The 22,485-nt window shown below is 41.4% G+C and overlaps 1 protein-coding gene across 1 annotated transcript in view; it reads left to right on the top strand.

Moving 5' to 3' along the window:
* Positions 1-22,485, top strand: part of caskin1 (CASK interacting protein 1) — a 170,385-nt gene that overhangs the window by 117,803 nt on the left and 30,097 nt on the right. The window contains exons 11-15 of the mRNA XM_062964662.1: positions 8,619-8,723; positions 10,909-11,030; positions 16,507-16,606; positions 21,452-21,549; positions 21,741-21,851. Of these exons, the coding sequence (XP_062820732.1) occupies positions 8,619-8,723; positions 10,909-11,030; positions 16,507-16,606; positions 21,452-21,549; positions 21,741-21,851 (536 nt within the window). The remainder of the gene's footprint in view (positions 1-8,618; positions 8,724-10,908; positions 11,031-16,506; positions 16,607-21,451; positions 21,550-21,740; positions 21,852-22,485) is intronic.

Below are 22,485 nucleotides of genomic sequence, written 5' to 3'. Positions count from 1 at the left end.
TCTTTGTGTGCTCATTTTCCAATACTTTTGCAGGTTTGTGATCCCACCAGTTCTTTGCTGCAGGGAGATGGGACTTGAGGCATTATTATTATTATTATTATTTTCATTAGCAGGTTTTAATTACAATTTAGCAAGCCGGCAGTTAATCATTGCAGGCGTTAATATTTTAGAACAGTGTCTTTAAAATTAGCTCTCATTCATTCCTTCAGTTCCACACAAACCATATACAGTAGAGTCTCACTTATCCAACACTCGCTTATCCAACGTTCTGGATTATCCAACGCATTTTTGTAGTCAGTGTTTTCAATACATTTATTTATTTATTTATTTATTTATTTACAGTATTTATATTCCGCCCTTCTCACCCCGAAGGGGACTCAGGGCGGATCACATTATAACACACATAGGGCAAACATTCAATGCCCATAAACACATCAAACAGAGACTGAGAGACACACGCAGAGGCAAGTTAACGTTCTTCTGAGGGGATGTTTGATTCTGGCCACAGGGTGGAGCAGCTGCTTCATCATCCACTCTGACGGCACTTCCTCATTCCAGGTCGTAAATTAGTTAATCTTGCCTCCCCACTTTATAAGTGGTACCTTATTTCCTACTTGATAGATGCAACTATCTTTCGGGTTGCTAGGTCAGCAACGAGCAGGGGCTATTTTTTATTTTTTTAATTGACGGGTGCTCACCCCGCCACGGGCTGGCTTCGAACTCATGACCTCATGGTCAGAGTGATTTAAGGCAGCTGCTCAACAGCTGCGCCACAGCCCGGCCCCATTGTGATATTTCATTGTGATATTTCGGTGCAAAATTCGTAAATACAGTTATGACTACATAGCATTACTGCATATTGAACTACTTTTTCTGTCAAATTTGTTGTATAACATGATGTTTTGGTGCTTAATTTGTAAAATCATAAACTAATTTGTTGTTTAATAGGCTTTTCCATAATGTCTCCTTATTATCCAACATATTCGCTTATCCAACGTTCTGTTGGCCCGTTTACGTTGGATAAGCGGGACTCTACTGTATTCACATTTCATGACATGATATATTTCAAGACAGTAGAGCAGGGGTCCCCAAACTAAGGCCCGGGGGCCGGATGCGGCCCTCCAAGGTCATTTACCTGGCCCCCACCCTCATTTATAATATAATATTTTTATATCAGTTTTAATAATATAATATATTATATATACATATGATATTGATAATATTATCATGTTATACAATGTAATACTAATAATAATATCATATACAGTAGAGTCTCACTTATCCAAGCCTCGCTTATCCAAGCTTCTGGATAATCCAAGCCATTTTTGTAGTCAATGTTTTCAATATATCATGATATTTTGGTGCTAAATTCGTAAATACAGTAATTACTACATAGCATTACTGCCTATTGAACTACTTTTTCTGTCAAATTTGTTGTATAACATGTTTTGGTGCTTAATTTGTAAAATCATAACCTAATTTGATGTTTAATAGGCTTTTCCTTAATCCCTCCTTATTATCCAAGATATTCGCTTATCCAAGTTTCTGCCGGCCCGTTTAGCTTGGACAAGTGAAACTTTACTGTAATAATATTAATTATATGTTATATATTACATATAATATTACAGCATAGTGGTATAGTTTAATATAGTAATATATAATGCTAATATTGTGCTATGCTAATAATATAATATATTGTATGTACATACAGTTGCTCTGAGTTCCCTTCGGGGTGAGAAGGGTGGGATATAATGAATAAATAAATAATTTTAGACTTAGGCTCGCCCACTTGACTTGAAGGCACAGAACAACAGCAACAACAATACTAATTAACTTGACTATCTCATTGGCCTGATAGGTTTATGTTGGTTAAAATTGTGTTGTCGAAGGCTTTCATGGCCGGGATCACAGGGTTGTTGTATGTCTTTCGGGCTGTGTGGCCATGTTCCAGAAGCATTCTCTCCTGACGTTTCGCCCACATCTATGGCAGGCATCCTCAGAGGTTGTGAGGTATGGAGAAAACTAAGCAAAGAGGTTAATATATATCTGTGGAAAGTCTAGGGTGAGAGAGGTCAGTGTGAATGTTGTGTAGTTAATCACTTTAATTAGCATTGAAAAGCTTATCTGCTGCTACAAAGGATGCCCCAGAGGCAGGAAGAAGACAGCAGATAAGCTTTTCAATGCTAATTAAAGTGATTAACTACACAACATTCACACTGACCTCTCTCACCCTAGACTTTCCACAGATATATATTAACCTCTTTGCTTAGTTTTCTCCATACCTCACAACCTCTGAGGATGCCTGCCATAGATGTGGGCGAAACGTCAGGAGAGAATGCTTCTGGAACATGGCCACACAGCCCGAAAGACATACAACAACCTTGGTTAAAATTGTTTTCATTTTAAAATAGTTTATTGTTCTTTCATCGTTGTTGTTTTGCACTACAAATAAGACATGTGCAGTGTGCATAGGGATTTGTTCGTATTTCTTTTTTAAATGATAATTCGGCCCCTCAACAGTCTGAAGGATTGTGGACCGGCCCCCTGCTTAAAAAGTTTGAGGACCCCTGCAGTAGAGGGATAGTGGTGGAGCATTGCATTCTACACTTGTAGTACCTATTTGAACCCGGAACACTCCCGCTTCCCTTTGGGACCCATTTCACCTGCTGCTGCCTTTTGTCTTGTTGTGTTGTCTCTCCCTTTTGCCCCAGGTTCGTGGCAGGCCACCTCCCTCCTCCTCCTCCTCCCGGCCTCCCTGCCCAATGGCCGGCCCTCCTCCTTCATCTCCTCCACCATCATCTCCTCCTGTTCCTACTCCGCCTCCCATCAACCCCTGCCTCCTTCGTCTCCTCCTTCTCCTCCGCCATCGAACCCCCATCATCCGCCTCTTTTCAGTTCCTTCGGCTACCGCTGGCTCCCCCACGGCGCCCTCGAAGGGCCCGCCGCCAACCCAGGTAGTCCCTCCATGGCTTGCTTCCATTTACTTTTTCGTTTGCCTTTATTTGTTTTGTTGCACTTTGAGTTTCCATCCCATTCCTACCCTTTTCCCCATCCTTTTGAGGCATTTTTGGGAGGGATTGAAAGGTCATGCGAAGAGTTGTAGTTTCCCAAGGCCTTCTCTGCCCAAAAGTGCAAACTACAATTGCAGAAAGGAAAAGTGGGGAAACCCCTGGACCGGATGGGTTGTTTGCACTGTGCTGCAAGACATTGGAGGATGAACTGAGGTTGTCAGTTCCAAGTGATATTTAATTCAATCTAGGAAAGACATGGGAGGTAGCCAATGTAACAGGTATGGGCAAACTTTGTCCCTCCGGGTGTTTTGGACTTCAGCTCCCACAATTCCTTTTTTTATTGTTTTTTTTAAATAATATTTTATTGTTATTATTGAGAAAATTACAATTATATAAACATACTAGCTGTGCCCGGCCACGCGTTGCTGTGGCGAAGTATGGTGGTATGGGAAATAAAGTACAGTAGAGTCTCACTTATCCAAGCCTCGCTTATCCAGGCTTCTGGATTATCCAAGCCATTTTTGTAGTCAATGTCACCAAAATATCACGATGTATTGAAAACATTGACTACAAAAATGCGTTGGATAATCCAGAACGTTGGATAAGCGAGTGTTGGATAAGTGAGACTCTACTGTACTACATAGCATTACTGTGTATTGAACTACTTTTTCTGTCAAATTTGTTGTCTAACATGATGTTTTGGTGCTTAATTTGTAAAATCATAACCTAATTTGATGTTTAATAGGCTTTTCCTTAATGCCTCCTTATTATCCAACATATTTGCTTATCCAACATTCTGCCGGCCCGTTTATGTTGGATAAGTGAGATTCTACTGTATTTAACCTTCTTGGTGTTAAATACCACTTCCAAATTAGTTTGTAATAATTTTCTTTTGTTCTAATTGACATGTTTTTTAATTGTCTTGTTTTCCATATCTCCTCCCATTCTTTTTCCGTTATCTTTGTTCCTTCTTCCTCCCCCCATGATTCTCTTAATGTTAATATTTTCTTTTTTTTCTATGCCTTTAATTAATATTTTATATATTTTACTTGTTGTTCCTTTTAATAGCTCACTATTTTCTCTTTTTTTCATATATAATTTTTATTAACAAGAAAAGAGTATTTTCAATACATAAAAAGTGGGGGAACAATATAAAATATAGAAAAGTAGGAAAAAAAGAAGAAAGTAAGAAAAAAAAATAGGAGATAGAAGATTTCCTTTATACATGAAAGTGGGGGAACAATACGTGTATAGGAAAGTGTGAAATACAATTTAAAAAATATATATTAAAAAAAGGGGGGTACCATACCCACAGTCCAGAAAGGGGTATTCGATGACTCTTTCTACTCCTGTAAAATAGCAACTTATTCAAGACAATATAAAAACTAAATGTAACTTCTTTCCCCCTTTACGTCTTTAATCTTTCTTGAGATAATTTTCTAGAAATGTCCAGTCTGTCTTTTTCAATCTGCTGCCGCTATTTTCTTTTAGTAAGAATGTTAACTTGTCCATGTCTTTTATATCCATAATTTTGATAATCCAGTCTTTCAATTCAGGAGTGGTATCCAACTTCCACTTTTTTGCAAAGACTATTCTCGCTGCTGTTGTTAAAAAAGTAAATATTTTGTCCAAATTTCGATCTGCAAATAATTCCAAATCAAATATACCCAATAAGTAATATTCCGGTTTCATTGGGAAAGATTTTTTGAAGATTTTTTTTTACTATTTTCTCTTTTTAATGCTTTTATTATTAATTCCGCAAATTGTGTTATTTGTTTTCCAGTTTTATTTCGGGCCCACCAGTTTTCATTCCATTTTTCTAATTGAATCCAATTCCTAACTGCTTACCGGCTGTTAGGGATTGTGGGAGTAGAAGTCCCAAACACCCGGAGAGACAAAGTTTGCCTATACCTGATATAGATGCAGCCTTTAAGTGTCTTGACTCAATGCAAAGGCATCCTCTTTAGCTTCCTCTTCCAAAGCATGCTGGTGCAAACTACAAATCCCAGGACTTCATAAACATTGAGCCATGGCACTTAAGAGTGGTGCTGAACTGCATTTCTTCTATAGTATAGATCCAGCTTATGATTGCTGTGGCTCAATGCAATGAACTCCTGGGAGTTGTAGTTCCACAAGGTCTTTAGCATTCTCTGCCTAATGTCTCACCAGACTACATCTCCCAGGCTTAGGTCGGATATCCCTTCCACTGCTATGGCTCAATTCTAGTGAATCCTGGGAGTTGTAGTTCCACAAGGTCTTTAGCTTTCTCTGCCTAATGTCTCACCAGACTACATCTCCCAGGCTTAGGTTGGATATCCCTTCCACTGCTATGGCTCAATTCTAGTGAATCCTGGGAGTTGTAGTTGCACAAGGTCTTTCGCTTTCTCTGTTCTGCCTAAGACTTAATGTCTCGCCAAACTACATCTCCCAGGCTTAGGTCAGATATCCCTTTCACTGCCATGGCTCAATTCTAGTGAATCCTGGGAGTTGTAGTTCCACAAGGTCTTTAGCTTTCTCTGCCTAATGTCTCACCAGACTACATCTCCCAGGCTTAGGTCGGATATCCCTTCCACTGCTATGGCTCAATTCTAGTGAATCCTGGGAGTTGTAGTTGCACAAGGTCTTTCGCTTTCTCTGTTCTGCCTAAGACTTAATGTCTCGCCAAACTACATCTCCCAGGCTTAGGTCAGATATCCCTTTCACTGCCATGGCTCAATTCTAGTGAATCCTGGGAGTTGTAGTTCCACAAGGTCTTTAGCCTTCTATGCCCAGGAGTGGGAATGCCTCACCAAACTACATCTCCCAGGCTTAAGGCTGATATTCCTTCCACTGCCGTGACTCAATGCTATGAAACCCTGGGAGTTGTAGTTCCACAAGGACTGTCTAAAACCGTGAATCTTTCACCAAACTACATCTCCCAGACTTGTCATGGCTCAGAGCTGTGAAACCCTGGAAGTTGTAGTTCCACAAGGTCTTTGGCCTTCTCTCCTTCACCAAACTACATCTCCCAGATATGGGAGTTGTAGTTCCACAAGGACATTAGTGTTCTCTGCCTAAAACCGTGAATCTTTTACCAAACTACATCTCCCAGACTTGTCATGGCTCAGTGCTGTGAAACCTTGGAAGTTGTAGTTCCACAAGGTCTTTGGCCTTGTCTCCTTCACCAAACTACATCTCCCAGATATGGGAGTTGTAGTTTCACAAGGACATTAGTGTTCTCTGCCTAAAACCGCAAATCTTTCACCAAACTACATCTGCCAGAACTGCCATGGCTCAGTGCTGTGAAACACTGGGAGTTGTAGTTCCACAAAGTCTTTCTCTTTCTCTGCCTAAAACTGAATGTCTCATCTCCCAAACTTGCCATGGCTCAGTGCTATGAAACCCAGGGAGTTGTATTTTCACAAGGTCTTTAGTCTTCTCTGCCAAAACTACCGTATATACTCGAGTATAAGCCTAGTTTTTCAGCCCTTTTTTTTTTAAGACTGAAAAAGCCCCCCTCGGCTTATACTCGGGTGAGGGTCCTGGTTGGCTTATATTTGGGTCGGCTTATACACGAGAATGTGTTGTTTCTGTAAATGCATATGACCATTGATCGGAGCATTAATAAATTGATTGATTGATTGATTGATTGATACACGAGAATGTATGGTACATTTATTATTTTTCTCTATTATTATTGGTATTATTACATTCATTATTTTTCTCTATTATTGTTGCTACTATTACATTTATTTTACTCTATTTTTATTATTAATAATAATACATTTATTTCACTCTGATCTTATTATTATTATTGTATTTATTATTTTACTATTATTACATGTATTATTTTCCTGTATTTATTATTTTATTATGACAAAGCAAACAAGATATGCTGGATTTCATATCACAAAATCACAAGTCGAACACTTCCCAAGTGTCTAGGACTGTGTGATAAATACATCCTGTAATTATTATTATTATTATTATTACATGTATTATATATATATATATATATATATATATATATATATATATATATATATATAGGGTAATGAAATTTCGGCCTAGGACAAAACAACAAAACTACACATCCCAGAAACACTAAACTTGGCAGCACAACTCCTCATCCATGCCTCTACGTTCATACAACAAAACAAAAAGAAAAAGAAAGTCCTATTTAGAGGGAGAGGAATAATTGATTGTTTCCAATTACTGCCAGTTAGAAGGCTAAGCTCCGCCCACTTTTTATTTCATGTCAAAAGTGTTGCATAAATAAATACATCTTAAAATGATGAAAAAAAAGGAAATCACAAGCACCTAAATAGTTTTAGCTCACTTGGTCTCCTAGCAACCCACTCAGCCCAGGGGAAGGCAGAGTTAGGCCTCACTTAGGCCTCTTCCACACTGCCTATAAAATACAGATTATCTGATTAGAACTGGATTATATGGCAGTGTAGACTCAAGGCCCTTCCACACAGCTATATAACCCATTTATAATGGACTTAATGTCAGGGGAAAACCTTTACCCTTTACCTTGACTACCACCAATTCCACAATATTTTATTTCCCATACCATCAGACTTCGCCACAGCAACACGTGGCCGGGCACAGCTAGTATATATATAAAAGGGTAATGAAATTTCGGCCTAGGACAAAACAACAAAACTACACATCCAAGAAATACTAAACTTGGCAGCACAACCCCTCATCCATGCCTCTACGTTCATACAACAAAAAGAAAAGAAAAATAAAGTCCTAATTAGAGGGAGAGGAATAATTGTTTTTATCCAATTGCTGCCAGTTAGAAGGCTAAGCTCCGCCCACTTGGTCTCCTAGCAACCCACGCAGCCCAGGGGATAGGCAGAGTTACGCCTCACTTAGGCCCCTTCCACACTGCCTATAAAATACAGATTATCAGATTTGAACTGGATTATATGGCAGTGTAGACTCAAGGCCCTTCCACACAGCTATATAACCCATTTATAATCTTATATTATCTGCTTTGAACTGGATTATCTGGACTCCACACTGCCATATAATCCACTTCAGTGTGCAGTCGGACACAAGTGGACTTAATGTCAGGAGAAAACCTTTACCCTTGACCTTAACTACCACCAACTCCTCAATACTTTATTTCCCATAACACCAGACTTCGCCACGTCAACGTGTGGCCGGGCACAGCTAGTTATTATTAAAAGGATACATAAGCACATTGACATTGAAGAAGATGAGAATAATGATTGGATCAGAGTTGGACAGTCTTATCTTAAATTTGATGTAAATATTCAAAAACATTTAACCTACTTCCTGTAATTTTATTGGTATCTATTTTTATTTCTGAAATTTACCCCCCTCGGCTTATACTGGAGTCAATGTTTTCCCAGTTTTTTTGTGGTAAAATTAGGTGCCTCGGCTTATATTTGGGTCGGCTTATACTCAAGTATATACGGTATGCCTCCCAGGACTCCATAGCATTGAACAGCCTTCTTGGGGGATGGATGGATGGCGGCTACTGGGAGGGAAGGTTGTGCAGAGAGAGCGGCACGTTGTCTCCTTCCTCCCTTCACTGAGCCTGTCTCTTCTCCCTTCGCTGCGGTGACAACGGCGGCCCTTTTGTCCCCGAAGGCTCCCGAGGGTCCGATGCCAGCCCTTCCCACCTGTCGCCGGGGGGACCCGCCTCCACGCCGGCGCCCACCGAGGAGATCTGGGTGCTCCGCAAGCCCTATGCAGGTAAGACGCAGGTCACACTCTCTCGGCCCTTTTGGACCAGGAAGCACCGGGAGGCAATTGTAGAAATGAAAAGTGGGGAAACCCCTGGACCGGATGGGTTGTCGGCACTGCAAGACATTCAAGGATGAGCTGAGCTTGCCAGTTCCAAACAATATTCAATTCAACCACCAAAGACATCGGAGATTGCCAAAATAACAGGCATGGGCAAACTTTGGACTCCAACTCCCACAATTCCAGCTGGTAGGAATTTACCCGTGCCTGCAGTATAACATTAATCCCCCAAGAAACTGGGGAATAACAATGTTGGAGCAAAAACAAGCAACTATAGACCTATGGAGCCCCGGTGGCAAAGTGCGTTAAAGCACCGAGCTGGAGACCAAAAGGTCTCGGGTTCAAACCCCGGGAGCGGCGTGAGCACCTGCTGTTAGCTCCAGCTCCTGCCAACCTAGCAGTTTGAAAACATGCCAATGTGAGTAGATCAATAGGTACTCTGGCGGGAAGGTAACGGCGCTCCATGCAGTCATGCCGGCCACGTGACCTTGGAGGTGTCTACGGACAACGCCGGCTCTTCGGCTTAGAAATGGAGATGAGCACCAACCCCCAGAGTTGGACACGACTGGACTTAACGTTTACCTTTACTTATAGACCTATGTCATTGTTGAATAACAACTATAAAATATTACAGAGTATAAATAAATATAGTAGTAGTAGTAATAATAATAATAATAATAATAATAAAAAATAAAACTTTATTTATATCCTGCCACCATCTCCCAGAGGGACTCACAAAACACTCAAGGTGTGGCACAAAATACAATAATAACTAAACACAGATGTCTATTCTAAACAATATCTGAAAAATATGCACCATGATCAAGGTTCAAAGTATGAAACACAATACGTACAGTAGAGTCTCACTTATCCAACACTCGCTTATCCAACGTTCTGGATTATCCAACGCATTTTTGTAGTCAATGTTTCCAATATATCATGATATTTTGATGCTAAATTCGTAAATACAGTAATTACTACATAGCATTAATGTGTAATGAACTACTTTTTCTGTCAAATTTGTTGTATAACATGATGTTTTGGTGCTTAATTTGTAAAATAATAACCTATTTTGATGTTTAATAGGCTTTTTCTTAATCTCTCCTTATTATCCAACATATTCACTTATCCAACATTCTGCCGGCCCGTTTATGTTGGATAAGTGAGACTCTACTGTATATTAGAGCATCATATACATAATAATGGTAACAATACAGTTGTACTATTATTTTTAACATTATTATGTATATGATGCTCTAATATATGTATTGTGTTCCATGCTTTGAACCTTGATCATGGTGCATATTTTTCAGATATTGTGACACAAAATACAACAAGTGCTAAACAAAACATAGGCAATAAACAGTCAAAACAACAACATAAATTCACAATACTCCCTGGTAAAAACAATAAAATACAGCAATTGCTGTAGATAAAACAGTAGTATTCGACCTCAAAATAGTAAAATGCTAAAAAAAAAGTCTAAAGGTCCTCATGTGTATTATAAGAGAGTCTTATCATGATCTTTATTTAATAATAAAGAATATTTACATCCATTTTGGTAGAAAGACGTAAAAGGTATCCTTCAAAAAATTATACATCAAGATGATTTTGATGATTCTAAAATACTGTGTCTTAGAAAAATACTGTCTTAGAATCGCAGGAGTATATTATACATTGTCGTTATTATTCCTGAAATTGTTACAAGTCAGCGGCGTCTTACAATAGAAGAAATACTGTAATACAAGATATCCAAATAACATTATTGAATACTCTGGATGATGAAAAGCAAGCAGCTTTGATTTTTGTTTGGATGCAGACAAAGCATCTGACAACTTAAACTGGGACTGTATTATTTTTATTTTAACTCTGCGAGGACTATTAAGAGACAAATGACACAAAGAAGAGACTAAAGCAGGCATGGGCAAACTTGGGCCCTCCGGGTGTTTTGGACTCCAACTCCCACAATTCCTAACAGCCTACCGGCTGTTAGGAATTGTGAGAGTTGGAGTCCAAAACACCCGGAGGGCCCAAGTTTGCCCATGCCTGCTTTAATCGGTTGAATTCCCTGGAATTGAATGGGGCCCTTGGTATTAAGGACCTGCTTGACCTTCCTTTTCCTTCCTTTCGGTAGGTGGTGACCGCAGCAGCGTGGGCAGCACCGGAAGCGTGGCCAGTGGCCGGAGCACCGGAAGTGGCCAAAGCACCGGGAGCGGTGGCCACGCGGCTCTCCATCCGGGTGCCGAAGGAGTCAAGGTGAATTTCCCTTCTCTGTTCTACCTGGTAACAAATATCCGACTTACATCCAATCCACCCCCTTTCTACCAGGCAGGAAGACACCATCCAAGCCCTCCTGACAGATGTCCATCTGTTTCAAAACCTCCAGAGAAGGATGGAGACTCCATTGTACTCCTATACGCTCCATATTCCATTAGTTAGAAGGGTCTTCCGTAGGCCATCGAGTCCAACCCCATTCTGCTATAAAGGAAGATACAATCTAAAAACCCTCTCGATAGATGGCCATCCAGCCTCTGCTTAAAATCCTCCAGAGGAGGATGGAGACACCATTGGACTCCCCGGTAGTTTAAATTCCGCTCTAGCTTGAAGGGAACCCCAAAGGCTATCTAGACTGTGTTCATACAGTCATAGTATCCTAGGGATCCCCAAAGGCCATCCAGTCCAACCTCCTTCTGCTAAGGAAAAAAAACACCCTCTAACCCAGGGGTCCCCAAAGTTTTGAAGCAGAGGGCCGGTCCACAATCCTTCAAACTATTGAGGGGCCAAATTATCATTTGGGGAAAAAAAATCCTATGCCTACTGCACATGTCTTATTTGTAGTGCAACAACAACAACGAAAAAACAATACAATATTTAAAAATCAAAACAATTTTCACCAACATAAACCTATCAGGATTTCAATGGAAAGTGTGAGCCTGCTACTGGCCAATGAGATAGTCAAGTGAATTAGAATTGTTGTTGTTGTTGTGTGCCTTCAAGTCATGTCAGACTTTGGCCGAGCCCAAGTCTAAAATTAATTATTTATTTACTGCATTTATTTACCACATTTATACCCCACCCTTCTCACCCCGAAGGAGACTCAGAGTAGGTGTATGTACATACAATATATTATATTATTAGCATAACACAATATTAGCATTATATATTACTATATTGAACTATACCACTATCTATCTATATAAAAGGGTAATGGAATCACGGCACCGGACAAAACAACTAAACTAAACACCCCACAACCTTGAAAATTGACAGCACAACCTCTCATCCACGCCTCTACATTCATACAACAAAAAGAAAAGAAAAATAAAGTCCTAGCCACAGCAACACGTGGCCGGGCACAGCTAGTACTATTATATAATATGTAATGTATAACATATAATAAATATTAGTATATGGTATTACTATTAGTATTATATTGTATAACATAATATTATTATCAATATTATATGTATATACAATATATTATATTATTAAAACTGATATAAAAATATTATATTACAAAACTGAGGGCGAGGGCCAGGTAAATGACCTTGGAGGGCCGCATCCGGCCCCCGGGCCTTAGTTTGGGGACCCCTGCTCTAACCCCTCCTGACAGATAACAACAACTTTATTTTATACCCCGCCCCATCTCCCCAGAGGGACTCGGAGCGGCTTACATGGGGCCATGCCCGACTTAAAAATACAATAACAGTGATAAAATAGTAAAAAACAATTTTTCACATCAAAAGACATCAACATCAGTAAAACAGTCATAAAAATCAGTATACTGCATAAAATATTAAAAACAGGTGGCTAAAACAGATCTGGGCCAAAGTGCAGAAAAATATCACATGGGAGAGGTAGTTTCATGGCTAAAATAATCAATAAAGTGCAAATAATTATGGCCAGGCATGCTATTGTGGGCAAATGAATCAACCTACAAAGATTAATCGTCTTTGTAAATAAAAAGATATTGCTGGATCATTCTGCCTAATTTAAAACATGTGCATAAAAACTCCTAGCTAAAAAATACAAAAGCTAACTTTAAAATATAGTTGAATATTCACATTTATTGCCACTAGCTCCCTGAAAATCTAGGAGGAAGATTTGGCTCTACTCCACAAGAGGGGACATGTGGGGGTAATTTTGTGCATCATAGCTATCATTTTCCTATTCCTGAGGATATACATGATGGCCATAAAGCCTCTGAATAATAGAATCCTAATAATAATAATAATAATAATAATAATAATAATAATAATAATAATAATAATAATTACACTGGGTGCCGTGCCAAAAGATCTCAGCCGGCATTTGGAAACAATAGACATTGACAAAATCACGATCTGCCAACTGCAAAAGGCCACCCTACTGGGATCTGTGCGCATCATCCGAAAATACATCACACAGTCCTAGACACTTGGGAAGTGTTCGACTTGTGATTTTGTGATATGAAATCCAGCATGTCTATCTTGTTTGCTGTGTCATAATAAAATAATAATAATAATAATAATCAATATAATAATATAATATAATAATAATAAAAAATCAGCTGATGACCCAAAATGCAGACTCTGCAAGGAAGCTGATGAAACCATTGATCATATCCTCAGCTGCTGTAAGAAAATTGCACAGACAGACTACAAACAGAGGCACAACTCTGTGGCCCAAATGATTCATTGGAACTTATGCCTCAAGTATCACCTCCCTGCAGTTAAGAACTGGTGGGATCACAAACCTGCAAAAGTCTTGGAAAATGAGCACGCAAAGATACTGTGGGACTTCCGAATCCAGACTGACAAAGTTCTGGAACACAACACACCAGACATCACAGTTGTGGAAAAGAAAAAGGTTTGGATCATTGATGTCGCCATCCCAGGTGACAGTCGCATTGACGAAAAACAACAGGAAAAACTCAGCCGCTCTCAGGACCTCAAGATTGAACTCCAAAGACTCTGGCAGAAACCAGTGCAGGTGGTCCCGGTGGTGATGGGCACACTGGGTGCCGTGCCAAAAGATCTCAGCCGGCATTTGGAAACAATAGACATTGACAAAATCACAATCTGCCAACTGCAAAAGGCCACCCTGCTGGGATCTGCGCGCATCATCTGAAAATACATCACACAGTCCTAGACACTTGGGAAGTGTTCGACTTGTGATTTTGTGATTCGAAATCCAGCATGTCTATCTTGTTTGCTGTGTCATAATAAAATAATAATAATAATAATAATAATGGATACATCACAGTCCTAAACACTTGTGAAGTGTTCAAGTAGTGATTTTGTGATATGAAATCCACCATATCTTTCTTGTTTGCTGTGTCATACAATAAAATAATAATAATAATAATAATAATAATAATAATAATAATAATAATAATAATAATCTGCCAACTGCAAAAGGCCACCCTGCTGGGATCTGCGCGCATCATCCGAAAATACATCACACAGTCCTAGACACTTGGGAAGTGTTCGACTTGTGATTTTGTGATATGAAATCCAGCATGTCTATCTTGTTTGCTGTGTCATAATAAAATAATAATAATAATAATTTTATTTTTATACCCCGCCCCATCTCCCCAAAAGGACTCGGGGCGGCTTACATGGGGCCAAGCCCGGACATCAACAATATAAAAACAAAGCAATAAACAAGTCAATCAACAATAAAAACAAGTCATAAAAGATCACATACAAAAAATGTAATGATAAAATCTTGGGTTCCAAAATTGGAATGGATCCTAAAGACCATCCAGTCCAACCTCCTTCTGTGAGGCAGGATGATAGAATTATTATATTATTATCCATTGTCATCATTTTATTATGACACAGCAAACAAGATAGATATGCTGGATTTCGTTTCACAAAATCACAAGTCGAACACTTCCCAAGTGTCTAGGACTGTGTGATGTATTTTCGGATGATGCGCACAGATCCCCGTAGGGTGGCCTTTTGCAGTTGGCAGATCGTAATTTTGTCAATGTTTATTGTTTCCAAATGCCGGCTGAGATCTTTTGGCACGGCACCTATTATTATTATTATTATTATTATTATTATTATTATTATTATTTTATTTTATTTTATTTTATTTTATTATGACACAGCAAACAAGATAGATATGCTGGATTTCGTATCACAAAATCACAAGTTGAACACTTCCCAAGTGTCTAGGACTGTGTGATGTATTATTATCATCATCATCATCATCATCATCATCAAACTCATACGAGACCCACAAATGCCATCCAGCCTCCCTTCTCCCAGATAGGAAGACATCATCTGATCCCTCCCGACAGATGGCTATCTTGCCTCTGAATCATAAAAGGGACCCTAAAGGCCATCCAGTCCAACCCCTTCTGCCAGACAGGAAGATATTATTTTTAAGTGCAGGCCAAGGTCTTTAGCATGCCGATCACCCCCGAGACCACCTTGACTCGCTTGTGCCAGAGTCTTTGCAGTTCGATCTTCAAATCCTCACTATTATTATTATTACTATTATTAATATTATTATCATCACCATCAAACTCATATGCAGCCCTGCAGATAAGGAAGGAGACTCCCCTGGACATGTATTCCACTCCCAAACATGTTTCTAGCTGCATCCGTTGAACAGACAAATAACGCATGCAGATCCGAATAGGGTGGCCTTTTGCAGCTGACAGATGGTGATTTGGAGAGCGCTGATTGTTTTTAAGTGCAGGCCAAGGTCTTTAGTGTGCCGATTACCCCTGGGACCACCTTGCCTGGCTTGTGCCAGAGTCTTTGCAGTTCGATCTTCAAATCCTCACTATTATTATTACTATTATTAATATTATTATCATCGTCATCAAACTCATATGCAGCCCTGCAAATAAAGAAGGAGACTCCTGGACATGTATTCCACTCCCAAACATGTTTCGAGCTGCATCCATTGAACAGACAAATAACGCATGCAGATCCGAATAGGGTGGCCTTTTGCAGCTGACAGGTGGTGATTTGGAGAGCGCTGATTGGGTTGTTGTATGTTTTCCGGGCTGTCTGGCCATGTTCTAGAAGTATTCTCTCCTGACGTTTTGCTCACATCTATGGCAGGCATCCTCAGAGGAATATAAATACTGTAAATAATAAATAATAATTGTGAGGCATGGAGAAACTCAGCCAGGAAGGCTTATATATATCTGTGGAAAGTCCAGGGTGAGAGAAGAACTCTTTGTCAGTTGGAGGCCAATGTGAATGTTGTAGTTAATCACCTCAATTAGCATTGAATAGCTTCATCTCCTGGCTTCCTGCCTGGGGGCATCCTTTGTTCAGAGTCGTTAGCTGCCCTTGGTTCCCATGTCTGGTTTTCAGAGTGTTGCTTCTCATTTACTGTTCTGATTTTTGAGTTTTTCTTTGTGAGTCTGTAGATAGTTTGTAGATAGAGTGCTGATTGTTTTTAAGTGCAGGCCAAGGTCTTTAGTATGCCAAACAGCCCTGAGACCACCTTGCCTGGCTTGTGCCAGAGTCTTTGCAGTTCGATCTTCAAATCCTCACTATTATTATTACTATTATTAATATTATTATCATCACCATCAAACTCATATGCAGCCCTGCAGATAGGGAAGGAGACAGCCCTGGACATGTATTCCACTCCCAAACATGTTTCTAGCTGCATCCGTTGAACAGACAGAAAAGAAGTGGGATAAAATTGCCGGGTGCTCCGCTGCCTTTTTCCCTTTCGCTGACAGCCGTCTGTTTCTTCCCTCCCCTCCGTTTCTCAGCTTTTGGCGACAGTCCTTTCCCAGAAGGCGTCTGTGCAAGAATCCTCCCTGGGTGACGGCCCTTCCAAAGCGGCATCGGCGGCGTCGGAGAGTCCCGCAGGTGCGTGGTGGACGGACTGGGCTCTTTTTGCCTTTGCTTGTCGGCGGCTTTCTCCTGACCTTTCCGACCGGCTTTTAAAATGACCCTTCCTTTTTGCTGCTGCCATGCCTTCGCTTGCTTCGGTTAGTACGGAAACGTCGGGAGGGGAAAAAGGAATGGGATCCGGGGTGGAGGGGAAGGGGGGTATTTTGGCACGAATAGGGTGCCCAAAAAAACATGCACCAGTCTGGCTCTCGCCCCTTCGCCGTTCAGAAGAACCATCTGGCACAGATCTGTTTATGGCCGTTGCGTTATTATTTCCCAAAACGGAAGCGATTCCAAGATCTTCTTTGGGGTCTGTTGAAGTCTTGGAAGACCCCCTTTTTTGGTTTCGTTTGCTATGGAAAGGCTTGAGATTTCGTGGATGGAGGTGAGAGGATTTGGGTGGCAGATGGTACCGTCGTCGTCGTGATCTCCCTGCGTCTTCGGAGCCTTTCGTTATTTTTTTTTGCAAATGTGTCGCTTCGAAGTGCGAAGATCCTTGTTTTGGGCACCGGGGGCGGACGGAGAACACGGAAGCCTCGGCGGCTTGCTTGAAGCCGTACAAATCTGTCTTCTCCAGCAAAGATGCCCAAGGCCTGCGAGTCCGATTTCGGCATTGCTCTCTTGGATTCGGCACAGAGTCCGACTTTGCTCTCCCGGATTCGGCACATCAAAAGCTTGGGCATCTTGGGGTCAATAGAGAGACACAGCCTTCCTTTTCAGACACAACAATGTTTGGAATTCCGGCCAATTCCAAACTCCTTCTCAATCCAGATGGGTGTCGGGTTCTCTTCTCCCAGTTGTGCTGTGGGTCAGTCTTCCAAAGGAAAGAGCAATAAAACACGCTGGTAGATTCCAACAGATTTTATTGTACCGAATACCAGAACCTTCTCTTTGGCCCATTTATATAGGGGCTCTCACATACCAGAGGGTCATTGAGGTTTTATGGCTGGCATCTGTTCTTTGTCAGCCGACCAGAGATGTCACAGATTGGAGATCATGACAATGGGCTTCTTGCACGGTGGTCGGTTTGCAAGTTAAAGAGTCCGTTGCCGAAATTTTAGGAAGAATATACCTTCAAGGTCACCTTGGTTGCCATCTTTAGCCAGCTCTGGCTGTGAGCATCTGCTGGGTGACCCCATTCTCTTTCCAGAGGAAAGAGCACCAAGACACGCTGGTAGATTCCAACAGATTTTATTGTACCGAATACCAGAACCTTCTCTTTGGCCCATTTATATAGGGGCTGTCACATACCAGAGGGTCATTGAGGTTTTATGGCTGGCTTGTTTTATGGCTGGCATCTGTTCTTGGTCAGCCGACTAGAGATGTCACAGATTGGAGATCATGACAATGGGCTTCTTGCACGGTGGTCGGTTTGCAAGTTAAAGAGTCCGTTGCCGAAATTTTAGGAAGAATATACCTTCAAGGTCACCTTGGTTGCCATCTTTAGCCAGCTCTGGCTGTGAGCATCTGCTGGGTGACCCCATTCTCTTTCCAGAGGAAAGAGCACCAAGACACGCTGGTAGATTCCAACAGATTTTATTGTACCGAATACCAGAACCTTCTCTTTGGCCCATTTATATAGGGGCTGTCACATACCAGAGGGTCATTGAGGTTTTATGGCTGGCTTGTTTTATGGCTGGCATCTGTTCTTGGTCAGCCGACTAGAGATGTCACAGATTGGAGATCATGACAATGGGCTTCTTGCACGGTGGTCGGTTTGCAAGTTAAAGAGTCCGTTGCTGAAATTTTTGGAAGAATATACCTGCTGGGTGACCCCATTCTCTTTGCAAAATGTTCCTTTTAAGGAGGTTTCCGTGTCATTTTAGGGCAAGATTTTAAAGGAGGACTTCTCATATTTGCGAAACTTGCAATTTCAGGCTAAAACCCGGAGTGGATTCACTGCCCCGCTGTCTTGGAAATCCCTATATTCCGTGGCTATATGCTGCCAAGGATCCCAGCTTCTTTGGGGATCTGTGCCACCGGTTGCAGAATTCTGGAATTTATAGTTTGGCAAAAGACTAAGGATTGTAATCCAAGGAATAGAGTTCATAGAGTAATGATCACAACCTAGGAAACTTTGTTACAGAAATTGGAATTCTGTTGTTATTGTTGTCATTATTGTTTCTTCTTCCTCTTCCTTCTTGTCTTCGTCTTACTCTTTCTCTTCTCTTCCTATTCTTCCTCCTCCTCTTCTTCTTCCTCTTCTCCTTCTCTTCCTCCTCCTCTTCTTCTTCCTCTTCTTCCTCCTTTTCTTCTTCTTTCTCCTCTTCCTTCTCTTCTTCTTCCTCCTCCTCCTCTTCTTCTTTATCTTTCTCCTCTACTTCTATTTCTATCCTGCTTTATTTTTCTATGGAGCTCCTAGTAGCGCAGCGGGTTAAACCACTGAGCTGCTGAACTTGCTGACCAAAAGGTTGGTGGTTCGAACCCAGGGAGCAGGGTGAGCTCCCACTGCTAGCTTCTGCCAACCTAGCAGTTCAAAAACATGCAAATGTGAGTAAGGTTGTTGTGTGTTTTCCGGGCTGTCTGGCCATGTTCCAGAAGTACTTTCTCCTGACGTTTCGCCCACATCTATGGCAGGCATCCTCACAACCTCTGAGGATGCCTGCCACAGATGTGGGTGAAACGTCAGGAGAGAATGCTTCTGGCACATGGCCAGACATTCCAGAAAACTCACAGCAACACAATTCATTAATTAATTCCTCGCCTCTCCTTCTGGCTGGAGGCAGGTCACAACATAGTGAAAGACATTGACAAAAGGCCCATACTAAAAATAGTTAAAATATATAATTATATATAAATATATAATATAATATAATATAAATATATTATATATATAAATGTATAATAATATAATATAATATGTAATGCTTATATTGTGCTATACAAATAATACCATATATTGTATGTACCTACAACCTTGTGATTCCGGCCATGAAAGCCTTCAACAACAAAATGTAAGTAGATCAATAGGTACTGCTCTACAGAGAATGCTGGCTCTATGGACAACGGTGTCTACGGACAACGCCGGCTCTTTGTCTTAGGAATGTTGATGAGAACCAACCCCCAAAGTTGGCAAAACCTTTACCTTTCTATATATATAAAAGGGTAATGAAATTTCGGCCTAGGACAAAACAACAAAACTACACACCCCAGAAACACTACACTTGGCAGCACAACCCCTCATCCACGCCTCTACGTTCATACAACAAAAAGAAAAGAAAAACAAAGTCCTAATTAGAGGGAGAGGAATAATTGTTTTTATCCAATTGCTGCCAGTTAGAAGGCTAAGCTCTGCCCACTTGGTCTCTTAGCAACCCACTCAGCCCAGGGGACAGGCAGAGTTAGGCCTCACTTAGGCCTCTTTCACACTGCCTATAAAATACAGATTATCAGATTTGAACTGGATTATATGGCAGTGTAGACTCAAGGCCCTTCCACACAGCTATATAACCCATTTATAATGGACTTAATGTCAGGGGAAAACCTTGACCCTTTACCTTAACTACCACCAATTCCTCAATACTTTATTTCCCATACCACCAGACTTCGCCACAGCAACGCGTGGCCGGGCACAGCTAGTATCTCTCTAAAACGAGACCCAAAGCATCCAACAATAAAAACAATGATTTAAAACCTCTAAAAGTCCCATGCAAACATTAAAACAGGATTAAGCATTGAAACAATGAAAAGAAAACAAATAGCAAAAACCACGACAAGCTTGTTGACGTACCTAAAATGCTTTGCAGTGCTGCTGAACTCTAGTCCTTGGCTTGCCGTTCCGAGTCATAGAATCATAGAATCATAGAATAGTAGAGTTGGAAGAGACCACATGGGCCATCTAGTCCAACCCCCTGCTAAGAAGCAGGAAATCGCATTCAAAGCACCCCCAACAGATGGCCATCCAGCCTCTGCTTAAAAGCCTCCAAAGAAGGAGCCTCCACCACAGTCTGGGGGAGAGAGTTCCACTAATGAACAGCCCTTCTCACAATGAGGAAGTTCTTCCTGATGTTCAGGTGGAATCTCCTTCCTTTCCTGTAGTTTGAAGCCATTGTTCCCTTCTGCAGGGCAGCAGAAAACAATCTTGCTCCCTCCTCCCTATGACTTCCCCTCACATATTTGTACATGACTATCATGTCTCCTCTCAGCCTTCTCTTCTGCAGGCTAAACATGCCCAGCTCTTTAAGCCGCTCCTCATAGGGCTTGTTCTCCAGACCCTTAATCATTTTAGTCGCCCTCCTCTGGACGCTTTCCAGCTTGTCAACATCTCCCTTCATCTGCGGTGACAAGAATTGGACGCAGTATTCCAGGTGTGGTCTGACCAAGGCAGAATAGAGGGGAGCAGGACTTCCCTGGATCTAGACGCTGTTCCCCTATTGATGCAGGCCAGAATCCCATTGGCTTTTTTAGCTGCTGCATCACATTGTTGGCTCATGTTCATCTTCCTCCCCACGAGGACTCCAAGGTCTTTTTCGCACACACTGCTGTCAAGCCAGGTGTCCCCCATTCTGTATCTTTGATTTCCATTTTTTCTGCCGAAGTGAAGTCTCTTGCATTTGTCCCTGTTGAACTTCATTTTGTGAGTTTCGGCCCATCTCTCTAGTCTGTCAAGATCGTTTTGAATTCTGCTCCTGTCTTCTGGAGTGTTAGCTATCCCTCCCAGTTTGGTGTCGTCTGCAAACTTGATGATCGTGCCTTCTAACCCTTCGTCTAAGTCGTTAATAAAGATGTTGAACACAACCGAACCGTAAACCCTGGCTTTCTGCAACCGTCGCAACGGCCGGCGTTGGAGTTGATTGTGTTCCTTTGCTTGTTTTGCGGCAGGTTCTTCCCGGACCCCAAGCCTTGGCGGCTCCTCTTTCCAGAGCCAGCCTTATGGCGAACAGCAGCCGAAGAAGGTGGAGCCCATGTCGGAGGGGAAGGTGAGTCTCTCCTTAAGTTAGATATGGGCCAACTTGGGCCCTCCAGGTGTTTTGGACTTCAACTCCCGCAATTCCTAACAGCCTACCGGCTGTTAGGAATTGCGGGAGTTGAAGTCCAAAACACCTGGAGGACCCAAGGTTGCCCTAAGTCAACAGAGGATAATGGGTCTGTCTCCGTCTCCTCCTTGCAGAGCTCAGAAGCCGTCTACCAGTGGCTTTGCAAGTTCCAGCTGCAGCTTTACGCCCCTCACTTCATCAACGCCGGGTACGACATCCCCACCATCAGCCGGATGACCCCCGAGGTGAGGACCACCGAGGCACATGGAACTTCTTTTTCTGTCAAATTCGTTGTATAACATGATGTTTTGGTGCTTAATTTGTATAATGATTACCTAATTCGATGTTTAATCGTCTTTTCCTGAATCCCTTCTTCTTATCCAACATATTCACTTATCCAACGTTCTGCCAGCCTGTTTATGTTGGATAAGTGAGACTCTACTGTATATTTATAATCTTATATTTTCTGCTTAGAACTGGATTATATGAGGCCTCTTTTACACAGCTGTATAAAATGCACACTGAAGTGGATTATATGGCAGTGTGGAGTCAAAATAATCCAGTTGAAATCTATCAGATTTTATAGGCAGTGTGGAAGAGGCCTAAGTGAGGCCTAACTCTGCCTGTCCCCTGGGCTGAGTGGGTTGCTGAGTGGGAGGTAAAGGGTCAAGGTTTTCCCCTGACATTAAGTCCATTATAAATGGGTTCTATAGCTGTGTGGAAGGGCCTTGAGTCTACACTGCCATATAATCCAGTTCAAATCTGATAATCTGACCAAGTGGGCAGAGCTTAGCCTTCTAACTGGCAGCAATTGGATAAAAAAAAAACAATTACAGTAGAGTCTCACTTATCTAAGCCTCGCTTATCCAAGCTTCTGGA

Source organism: Anolis carolinensis, unplaced genomic scaffold (assembly GCF_035594765.1).
Source record: "Anolis carolinensis isolate JA03-04 unplaced genomic scaffold, rAnoCar3.1.pri scaffold_13, whole genome shotgun sequence".
In the NCBI taxonomy this organism is placed as follows: Eukaryota; Metazoa; Chordata; class Lepidosauria; order Squamata; family Dactyloidae; genus Anolis; species Anolis carolinensis.
The sequence above is the reverse complement of the archived record's forward strand: the minus strand, read 5'-3'. Positions and strand labels throughout refer to the sequence as shown.